Below are 11,786 nucleotides of genomic sequence, written 5' to 3'. Positions count from 1 at the left end.
CGTTTGGCTGAGTACCACAGCCAAGATGGCGTTGCTAGCCTCATAGTGCGTGCAGGAAGTCGTCCACTCAGACCAGGGCTATGGCCAATGAGATGGAACCAGCAGGACGAGTATTCCTAGTTGGGAGGAGCTTTGTCCGTCCGTTGCCCAATTAGAAGCTCGGGCGGTTTCCCAACGACGGGCGAGGCGGTGGCTGTTCTGCACCTATAGGAAGTAATTGCGCCCTGTGTTGTCCAATGGTAAGGCAGGCATGTGGCCAAGTCGGCCAATCCGGGAGCAGTGGGCGGTGCGGAGTGAGGCGCGGCAGGGAGGGAGAGGGGAATGGTGATGCTGGGAGGTAAACATCCACTTTGTGTGAGTTGTATGTGTTCCCCGCTCTGAGGACATGGGGGTCAGTCATGTGACCTCCCCAGCCCCCCCCCCTTGTGTACATTGATATGAGGGGGCCATGTGACCCTAAAATCTGTGTCACCCCCTGGCCTGGTACTGACCTCAGGAGGACACCTACCTCTGATCTTCTCCATTGGTCAGACTAAGGGAGGCCAATCTTGTCTAGGAGGATCCTCCTGGAACTGACCTCAGGGGGACACCTACCTCTGTGATCTCCATTGGTCAGACTAAGGGAGGCCAGCCATGTATGTGAGGATCCTCCTGGTACTGACCTCAGGGGGACACCTACCTCTGATCTTCTCCATTGGTCAGACTAAGGGAGGCCAGCCATGTCTATGAGGATCCTCCTGGTACTGACCTCAGGAGGACACCTACCTCTGTGATCTCCTCCATTGGTCAGACAAAGGGAGGCCAGTCATGTCTGTGAGGATCCTCCTGGTATTGACCTCAGGAGGACACCTACCTCTGATCTTCTCCATTGGTCAGACTAAGGGAGGCCAGCCATGTCTATGAGGATCCTCCTGGTACTGACCTCAGGAGGACACCTACCTCTGTGATCTCCTCCATTGGTCAGACAAAGGGAGGCCAGTCATGTCTGTGAGGATGCTCCTGGTATTGACCTCAGGGGGACACCTACCTCTGATCTCCTCCATTGGTCAGACTAAGGGAGGCCAGCCATGTCTATGAGGATCCTCCTGGTACTGACCTCAGGGGGACACCTACCTCTGATCTTCTCCATTGGTCAGACTAAGGGAGGCCAGTCATGTCTATGAGGATCCTCCTGGTATTGACCTCAGGAGGACACCTACCTCTGATATTCTCCATTGGTCAGACTAAGGGAGGCCAGTCATGTCTATGAGGATCCTCCTGGTACTGACCTCAGGAGGACAACCTACCTCTGATCTCCTCCATTGGTCAGACTAAGGGAGGTCAGCCTTGTCTATGAGGGTCCTTTTGGTAGTGGCCTCAGGAGGACACCTACCTCTGTGATCTCCATTGGTCAGAATAAGGGAAGCCAGCCATGTCTATGAGGATCCTCCTGGTGTTAACCCCAGGAGGACATCTAGCTCTTTGATCTCCTCCATTGGTTTGGAGAGGCCAGCATTGTCTATGAGTAGCCTCTTGGTACTGACCTCAGGGGGTCACCCACCTCTGTGATATCCTCCATTGGTCAGGACAGGAGAGGCCAGCCTTGTCTATGAGGCTCTTCTTGGCACTGACCTCAGGGGAACACCTACATCTGTGATCTCCTTTATTGGTCAGACTAAGGGAGGCCAGCCTTGTGACAATTCTCCTTGTACTGACCTCTGGAGGTCATCTACCTATGTGAGTTTCTCCATTGTTTAGACCAGCCTTTCTCAACCTTTTCAACACGGTAACCCTTGAAATAGTTCTCCGGTCTCAGGTAACCCCTGCTAAAAATTAGAAATCGACAACTCATGATACATTAGTGTGATGGTCGGTGGGAAGAATGGTCCTCACACTTGTGGTCAGTGGGAAGAATGGTCCTCACACTTGTGGTCAGTGGGAAGAATGGTCCTCACACTTGTGGTCATTGGGAAGAATTACCTCCTTACAGATAGATAAAAAGATCAATAGTGTCGGTGGGATCTTATCTGAGAGGCTGAAATTGGCCAATGCTGAAGAAACCCCTACAACCTCTGGAGGAACCCTAGTTGAGAATCACTGGTTTCGACTAAGGGAGGCCAGCCTTGTCTATGAGAATCCTCCTGATACTGACCTCAGGGGGCCATCTGCCTCTGTTATCTCCTCCATTGGTCAGTACAGAAGAGGCCAGCCTTGTCTGAGGAACCTCCTGGTACAGACCTCATGGGGACACCTTTCTTTGTGATCTCTCCCATTGGTCAGGACAGGAGAGGTCAGCCATATCTATGAGGATCCTCTTGGCACTGACTTCAGGAGAACACATACCTCTGTGTTCTCCTCCATTGGTCAGACTAAGAGAGACCACCCTTGTCTATGAGAATCCTCCTGATACTGACCTCAGGAGGACACCTACTTCAGTGATCTCCTCCATTGGTCAGGAGAGGCCAGCCTTGTCTTTGAGGAGCCTCTTGGCACTGACCTCAGGGGGACCTTTAGCTCTGATCTCCAGTGATCAGGGGAGGAGAGGCCAGTCTTGTCCATGAGGGTCCTATGGCATTGACCTCCGGGGGACACCTACCTATGTGTTCTCCATTGGTCAGGGCAGGTGATGCCAGTCTTGTCTATGAAGAGCCTCCTGGCATTGAACTCAGGGTGACTGCTGCGTGAGCGAGTTACTTCATTGGTAGGCCAAGGAGGCCAGCCTTGTCTATGAGGATCCACTTGACCAGGCACTGATCTCAGGGCGTCTGAGTTCCTTCAATAGGAGGCCGGCCTTCAATAGGAGGCCCGCCTTATCTTGTCTATGAGAAGCCTCCTGACCAGGCAGTGAGCTTATGCCACGTACACGCGATCTGAGTTTTCATTGGAAAAATCTTTGATGGTTTTTCGGACGGAATTCCGCTCAAGCTTAGCTTGTGCACACACGGTGTGAACTTTCGAACCATCAAGGACACGCTGACGTACAACACCATGACGAGCCGAGAAAATAAAGTTCAATGCTTCCGAGCATGCGTCAAATTGTTTATGAGCATGCGTAGGAATTTTGAGCGTTGGCATTGCTACAGACGATCAGAATTTCCGATCACAACTTTTTCCGTCGGAAAAATAGAGAACCTGCTCTCAATCTTTTGCTGGCGGAAATTCTGCCAGTAAAAGTCCGATGGAGCGTACACACGGTCAGAATTTCCGACCAAAAGCTCTCATTGGACTTTTGCTGGCGGGATTTCCGATTGTGTGTACGGGGCTTTAGTGTGTCTGAATTCCTTTTAATAGGATGCCGGCATTGTTTGTGAGGATCCTCCTTACCAGGCATTGACCTCAGGGTGTCCGTTTGAGATCCTTCAGCAGGAGGCCAGATTTGTTTTTGAGGTTCCTCCTGATCAGGCACTGACCTCTGGGTGTCTGTTTTGCCGCGTACACATGACCGGACTTTCCGGCAGACTAGGTTCGACGGTCTTCCCGACAGAGTTCCGACAGACTTTCTGAACCAAACGGACTTGGCCACACACGACCGGACTAAGTCCGTTCGAACATCCATTCGGTTTGAACGTGATGGCGTAAACGGGACTAAACAAGGAAGTTCAATAGCCAGTAGCCAATAGCTGCCCTTGTGTCGTATTTGGTCCATCGGACCAACACACAGACGAACGGTTTTCCCGATTTTTAGTCTGTCGGACTTGAGTCCGTTGGATAGATTTGAAACATGTTCTATTTTTAGGTCCGTCTGATTTATTTATTATTTTTTTTTCTCAAAAACGATTGGACTAGCCCACACATGATCGGATTGTCCGTACTTATCCCTTCGGACCTAGCCTGCCGGAAAGTCCGGTCGTTTGTACGCGGCTTAAGAGTTCCTTCAATAGGAGGCCAGCCTTGCCTTGTCTATGAAGATCTTCCTGACCAGGCACTGACTTCAGTAGGAGGGCAGCCTTGTCTACGAGGATCCTCTTTACCAGACACTGACCTCCAGGGTGTCTGAGTTCCTTCAAGTCCTTCTTACCGATGAACGGCCATTTCTATACAGTTAAGCCCCGTACACACTTTCAGATTGTTTGCTGAGTTTTTCCTTCAGATTTACCAAAACCATATAATATGAGATCAAACCTTAGCAGTTTCAATGTGTATGCAATCAGGCAGGCCCTTCTACTACATGGTTTTGGTAAATCTGAAGGAAAAACTCAGCAGACAATCTGATAGTGTGTACGGGGCTTTAGTGTCATTATAGTGTCTTTTATTGGTGCTGCAGGAATCCTGGCTCTGATATGACGGTTTATTTCCTTCGCAGAGAGATGGCGGAGCAGGGGTTCCTCATGGAGGTCTGTGTGGATTCCGTGGAGTCTGCAGTAAATGCTGAACGAGGAGGTAAGTTTTATCTAAGCTGTAATCACAGTCACTGAAATTCCATAGAAGCTTTAGGCCGGGTTCACATATGTGGCTTTCCCCGCATCCAATTCACATGACAGGGGAGTGTGACCGGCTCTCTATGGAACCGGTTCCAAAAGGGCCCTGTGCGTCTGGGACCGGGATCACGGTAAATGGTTGCTGACAGCGGTCATTTACTACATGATCACCCCCTCAAATGAAGGAGCGATCACTTGTAAACAAACTGGCGTCGCATCCAGTTCCTTTCTCCCCTCCCCGTACCTATTGGTACAGTGCAAGGGGAGAGATCAGGTGCTGCAGCTCTGTGGGCTGGATGTGTAATGCCCACAGTGCTGCTCTGTGCCCAATCCAGCCATCCATCCATCCCTCCCTCCCATTCATGCTCACAGAAGTACTCATCCATCCATCCCATCCATACTCCTTCATGCTCACAGAAGTACTCATCCATCCATCCCATCCATACTCCTTCATGCTCACAGAAGTACTCATCCATCCATCCCATCCATACTCCTTCATGCTCACAGAAGTACTCATCCATCCGTACTCATCCATGCTCACAGAAGTACTCATCCATGCTCAGAAGTACTCATCCATCCATCCCATCCATCCCATCCATACTCATCCATGCTCAGAAGTACTCCTCCATCCATCCATCCCATCCATGCTCAGAAGTACTCATCCATCCATCCCATCCATGCTCAGAAGTACTCATCCATCCATCCATGCTCAGAAGTACTCAACCATCCATCCATACTCATCCATGCTCAGAAGAACTCATCCATCCATACTAATCCATGCTCAGAAAAATTCATTCATCCATCCATCTTATCCATACTCATCCATGCACAGAAGTACTCATCCATCCATCCCATCCATACTCATCTGTGCTCAGAAGTACTCATTCATACTCAGCAATACTCATCCATCCATCCATACTCAGCAATACTCATCCATCCATCCATACTCAGCAATACTCGCCCATCCACCCATACTTGGCAATACTCATCCATACTCAGCCATACCCACCCAGCCATACTCAACCATCCACAGTCATGGCTCAACCATGCTTAGCCATCCCCATCCACAGCTTATTCATGCCACATCAGTTCTCATCCATGCCACTACAGTGCCTCAAAGTGTAATAGGTAGATTTGACATCTATGCCCCTAGAACACCTGATGGTGCTCCCTGCATGTTGGTCCTCTCTATGTGGACAGGCTGTTTAAAAGTCTCCCACGTGGTATCGCCGTACTCGGGAGGAGTAGGAGAATCTATTTTGGGGTGTAATTTTTGCCATGTACTTGCAATGTGTTAGAAATATTGTATACATTTTCTGTCCACCTTTTCCAAAAACTTGCAGAAAAAAATGACATGTTCAAAACACTCTATGCCTTAGAATAGACACCGGGTTGTTTTCTTTCCAAAATGGGGTAATTTGTGGGGCACTTCCATTGTCCTGGTGCTCCAGGGCCTTTCAATAGTGTAAGCCCCCGTACACACGGTCGGACATTCCGACCAGAAAATCTGACTGATTTTTTCCGAAACTGGTGTTGCATACACACGATCGGACAAAGTTGACGGAAAATCAGATTGTTCGGAACGTGATGACATTCATTCGTTACGACGGGACTACGTTTAGGCTAGTAGCTAATAGCTTTGGTCTTGTTTCATAGTTTCATAGTTAGTAAGGTTGAATAAAGACACCAGTCCATCCAGTTCAACCTGAGTGAGTGTCTACAATTGCCCCTATCCCTGTACATTGAACACTCAAATCGGTCCCTACCCTCAAGGAGCCCACAATCCAAGGTCCCCATTCATATACTAGGGCCAATTTTGGACAGAAGCCAATTAACCTAACTGCATGTCTTTGGATTGTGGGAGGAAACCGGAGTACCCGGAGGAAACCCATGCAGGCACAGGGAGAACATGCAAACTCCAGGCAGGTAGTGTCGTGGTTGGGATTTGAACCAGCGACCCTTTTTACTGCTAGGTGAGAGTGCTAACCACTACACCACTGTGCCGCCCTTGTAATTTGATCTGAGCATGCGTGGCATTTTGTCCAATCGGAATTCTCTACAAACGACTGGACTGAGTCCGAACGGATTTTGTTGTTGGAAAATTTGAGATCCTGCTCCCAAATTTTTTTCCGTCCGATAGAGCCCACACACGATCAGATTTTCTGACAATATAATCCGATCGGACCTTTTTTCGTCCGTGTGTACAAGGCATAAGAGGTAGTCAAGAAATTAGATGTGTAATTTATGCTCCTAGAACGCCTGACGGCGCTCTCTGCATGTTGGCCCTCTGTGTGGCCAGGCTTTGTAAAAGTTTCACGTGGTATTGCCATACTCGGGAGGAGAAATAGAATGTATTTTGGTGTGTAACTTGTGGTATGCATATGCTGTGTGTGAGAAATTAATTGATAATATTACACTTTTGTGAAAAAAAAATAAAATAAAAAATCTTGATTTTTTGCAAAGAATTGTGGGGGGAAAAAAAAATACTTAAAAAAAATTAAAAATCACTATGCCTCTTACTAAATACCTTGGAGGGCCTATTTTCCAAAAAGGGGTCATTTGGGGGGTATTTGTACTTTCCTGGCTTGTTAGAGCCGGTTCACACAGGGGCGACTCAGATCCGACTTCAGGTCGCCCCTAGTCGCCTCAAGTCGAACAACATGTAAAAATCAATGTAAGTGAATGAGAGCCGTCTTAATGCACACTACTGAAGTCGCTCCGACTTCAGAAAAGGTTCCTGTACTACTTCAATCCGACTTGTAGGCGACTGGTACCCATTGATTTCAATGGAAGTCGCTTACAAATCGGATCTCCGTCTATACGGAGGCGACTCTCATGGAATTTTTCAGCTCTCAAGAGGGGACTCCACGCCAAATTTTATGAAAAAAAATTGGTGTGGGTTCCCCCTCCGAAAGCATACCAGGCCCTTAGGTCTGGTATAGATTCTAAGGGGAACCCCCTACGCCGAAATAACGGCATGGGGGTCCCCCCCAGATCAATACCAGACCCTTATCCGAGCACGCTACCCGGCCGACCAGGAAAGGGGGGTGGGGACGAGCGAGCCCCCCCCCCTCCTGAGCCGTAACAGGCCACGTGCCTTGGGCAAGGGGGGGCGCACGCCCCCCCCCCCCCACTCCAAAGCACCTTGTCCCCATGTTGATGAGGACAAGAGCCTCTTCCCGACAACCCTGGCCGTTGGTTGTTGGGGTCTGCGGGCGGGGGGCTTATCGGAATCCGGGAGCCCCCTTTAATAAGGGGGCCCCCCGGATCCCGGCCCCCACACTATGTGAATGAGTATGGGGTACAATGTACCCCTACCCATTCACCTGTGAAAAAAATGTACAAAAAAACACAACACACAAGGTTTAAAATAACTTCTGCTAGCTCTTTTACTAGCGGAGGAGCCCGGCATTCTTCTTCGCCAGTGCCGTCCTCTACTTCCAACTTCGGGGGTCTTGTCCCCCTCTTCGGTTCTTCTTGCCTCCTCTGGGACTGTGACATCATAATGGGCGGGGACATCATCCGGCGATGTCCCTATATAAGTCGCCGTATGCCTCGTCCCTGTCATTGTAAGCGGAGAGAGCGACGAGGCGACATCTCCTGAAGAGGAGAAGAACAGAAGACGGCGGCAGCAGCGACAGAAGACCGGGCCACCGCTTGTAAAAGAGCTAGAAGAAGGCCCGGTGGCCCGGCAAGAAAAACCGAAGAGGGGGACAAGACCCCCGAAGTCGGAAGAAAAGGGCGGCGAAGAAGAATGCCGGGCTCCTCCGCTAGTAAAAGATCTAGCAGAAGATAGCGGAGGAGTCCGGCAAGAAGACCCCAAAAGACCCCTGGAGCTGTGCAATAAACTATTTTAACCCTTGTGTGTGTTGTGTTTTTTTTATTTTATTTTTTTTGTACTTTTTTTTTTTTTTTCCACAGGTGAATGGGTAGGGGGTACATTGTACCCCATATTCATTCACATAGGGTGGGGGGCTGGGATCCCGGGGCCCCCTTATTAAAGGGGGCTCCCGGATTCTGATAAGCCCCCCCCCTCGCAGACCCCAACGGCCAGGGTTGTCGGGAAGAGGCCCTTGTCCTCATCAACATGGGGACAAGGTGCTTTGGGGTGGGGGGGCTCGCTCGTCTCCACCCCCTTTCCTGGCTGGCCAGGTAGCGTGCTCGGATAAGGGTCTGGTATGGATCTGGGGGGGACCGTTTTTTCGGCGTAGGGGTTCCCCTTAGAATCCATACCAGACCTAAGGGCCTGGTATGCTTTCGGAGGAGGAACCCACGCCAAATTTTTTTTCATAAATTTGGCGTGGAGTTCCTCCTTGAGAGCTCATTCTCTGATTGGCCACGACTAAGTCGCCCCATTTCGTGTCTAAGTCGTATTCAAGTCGTCTCCAAGTTGCCTCACAAAGTCATCCTGGAAGTCGTGTCGCCCCTGTGTGAACCGGCGCTTAGGGTCTCAAGAAATGAGATAGGCCTTCAGTACATCATGTGTGATCAATTTTCAGATATTGGCACTCATTTGGATTATTTTTACCAAAGATATGTAGTAGTATAAAATATGGCCAAAATTTATGAAGAAAGTCTTAATTTGCAAAATGTTATAACAGAAACAAAGAAAAAAATATATAACTATATATACAGTGCCTTGCAAAAGTATTCGCCCCCCTTGAACTTTTCAACCTTTTGCCACATTTCAGGCTTCAAACATAAAGATATAAAATTTTATTTTTTTGTGAAGAATCACCAGCAAGTGGGACACAATTGTGAAGTGGAACGAAATCTATTAGATATTTTAAACTTTTTTAGCAAATAAACTGAAAAGTGGTGCGTGCAAAATTATTCGGCCCCTTTACTTTCAGTGCAGCAAACTCACTCCAGAAGTTCAGCGAGGATCTCTGAATGATCCAATGTTGTCCTAAATGACTGATGGTGATAAATAGAATCCACCTGTGTGTAATCAAGTCTCTGTATAAATGCACCTGCTCTGTGATAGTCTCAGGGTTCTGTTGAAAGCGCAGAGAGCATCATGAAGACCAAGGAACACACCAGGCAGGTCCGTAATACTGTTGTGGAGAAGTTTAAAGCCGGATTTGGATACAAAAAGATTTCCCAAGCTTTAAACATCCCAAGGAGCACTGTGCAAGCGATCATTTTGAAATGGAAGGAGTATCAGACCACTGCAAATCTACCAAGACCTGGCCGTCCCTCTAAACTTTCAGCTCAGACAAGGAGAAGACTGATCAGAGATGCAGCCAAGAGGCCCATGATCACTCTGGATGAACTGCAGAGAACTACAGCTGAGGTGGGAGAGTCTGTCCATAGGACAACAATCAGTCGTACACTGCACAAATCTGCCCTTTATGGAAGAGTGGCAAGAAGAAAGCCATTTTCTCAAAGATATCCATAAAAAGTCTCGTCTAAAGTTTGCCACAAGCCACCTGGGAGACACACCAAACATGTGGAAGAAGGTGCTCTGCTCAGATGAAACCAAAATCCAACTTTTTGCCCACAATGCAAAACGATATGTTTGGTGTAAAAGCAACACAGCTCACCACCCTCAACACACCATCCCCACTGTCAAACATGGTGGTAGCAGCATCATGGTTTGGGCCTGCTTTTCTTCAGCGGGGACAGGGAAGATGGTTAAAATTGAGGGGAAGATGGATGCAGCCAAATACAGGACCATTCTGGATGAAAACCTGTTGGAGTCTGCAAAAGACCTGAAACTGGGACGGAGATTTATCTTCCAACAAGACAATGATCCCAAACATACAGCAAAATCTACAAAGGAATGGTTCACAAATAAATGTATCCAGGTGTTAGAATAGCCAAGTCAAAGTCCAGACCTGAATCCAATCGAGAATCTGTGGAAAGAGCTGAAAACTGCTGTTCACAAACGCTCTCCATCCAACCTCACTGAGCTCCAGCTGTTTTGCAAGGAAGAATGGGCAAGAATTTCAGTCTCTCGATGTGCAAAACTGATAGAGACATACCCCAAGTGACTTGTAGCTGTAATCGCAGCAAAAGGTGGCTCTACAAAGTATTAACGCAAGGGGGCCCAATAATTTTGCACGCCCCACTTTTCATTTTTTTATTAGTTAAAAAAGTTTCAAAAATCCAATAGATTTCATTCCACTTCACAATTGTGTCCCACTTGTTGGTGATTCTTCACAAAAAATAAAATTTTTATATCTTTATGTTTGAAGCCTGAAATGTGGCAAAAGGTTGAAAAGTTCAAGGGGGTCGACTACGTTCGCAAGGCACTATATATATATATATATATATATATATATATATATATATATATATATATATATATATATATATATATATATATATATTAATATTTTTTTTTTTTTTACAGCATTTTCGGTCATTATTTAGAACACATAAAAACAGCAGTTATTAAAGTGGGGTACCCCCCCCCCCCCCGGTACAACCAATTCAAGCCAAAGGCTGCATGTTTGCATTACAAATTCCTGCATGTATTACAAGAAGAGAGCGATCTGTATATCTTTGTGGTTTGTTTTATGATTTGTATTGTTTTCTAAGAACCCTGTGCTGGTTTATTACGTATGAACCTCACTTTTATTAATATTATGTGTGGTGACCTTGCTGTATCTCATGTTGTTTTTTTCCTTTTTTAGGTGCTGGAAGGATCGAGTTGTGTGCTAGTCTGTTAGAAGGAGGAATTACACCCACCATAGGTGAGAATTTGCTCCAATTTATTTTCTAATTCTCATTTGATCGATGTCTCTGTCCCACTGGTTCAGAGCGCGGCGGCTACAGTGATGTCGTCCAGTTCTTGGGGGGGGGAGGGGGGGGGGCTTCTATTAACTTCCCCCCAGAACACCCCCCCCCCCCACCACGGCAGCTTATCACAGATCGGGTTAAAGAGCCAATCACTGTTGCCCTTTACCATGTGATCAGCTGTGTCCAATCACAGCGGATCACGATGCAAACACACTTGCCTGTTATTGGCATTCCTTTCCTCACTCTTTCGCAGTGTGAGGAGAGAACTGGCAAGTGTGAAAGGAGACATCTACACTGATTATCAGGACACTGACCATCAGTAGGGATGCACTGATGTATTGGCGCCTACAAATTATTGCTTGAAAATGGTTATCTGCATTATGCCAATAGAAAAAAAGGTACCGATAATGACTGCCAAAAAAACGTATGCAATTTTGCTGTGATTTTCATAAGTCATATGACTCAAAAAACGCATAAAAAAAACACAACACTGGTGCGTTTTTGACAGTGTGGATTTGATTTAAATCTAGCTGATTTTAAATCATGATTTTTAAAGAGCAATTGTCATCTCGGACTGGCTGTTGGCCCCTGCCTCGGACCGGCTGTTGGCCCCTGCCTCGGACCGGCTGTTGGCCCCTGCCT

General features: G+C 47.6%; 1 protein-coding gene across 2 annotated transcripts in view; it reads left to right on the top strand.

Annotated features, from left to right (window-relative positions):
- Positions 1 to 97: 97 nt before the first annotated feature.
- The window catches only part of CUTC (cutC copper transporter), a 31,501-nt gene continuing 19,812 nt past the window's right edge, over positions 98 to 11,786 (top strand). The window contains exons 1-3 of one of the 2 annotated variants that reach the window (XM_077455645.1): positions 98 to 239; positions 4,283 to 4,359; positions 11,039 to 11,098. In XM_077455645.1, the coding sequence (XP_077311771.1) occupies positions 4,287 to 4,359; positions 11,039 to 11,098 (133 nt within the window). In that variant the 5' untranslated portion in view covers positions 98 to 239; positions 4,283 to 4,286. Of the gene's footprint in view, positions 240 to 315; positions 338 to 4,282; positions 4,360 to 11,038; positions 11,099 to 11,786 lie in introns of those variants that run through there. The other variant, XM_077455646.1, reaches the window with a different exon arrangement.

The sequence above is a fragment of the Lithobates pipiens genome, unplaced genomic scaffold (assembly GCF_037356315.1).
Source record: "Lithobates pipiens isolate NorthernLeopardFrog02 unplaced genomic scaffold, aLitPip1_a1.2 Scaffold_25, whole genome shotgun sequence".
Classification (NCBI taxonomy): Eukaryota; Metazoa; Chordata; class Amphibia; order Anura; family Ranidae; genus Lithobates; species Lithobates pipiens.
Note: the sequence above shows the minus strand (reverse complement) of the source record. Positions and strands in the feature narration are given on the sequence as shown.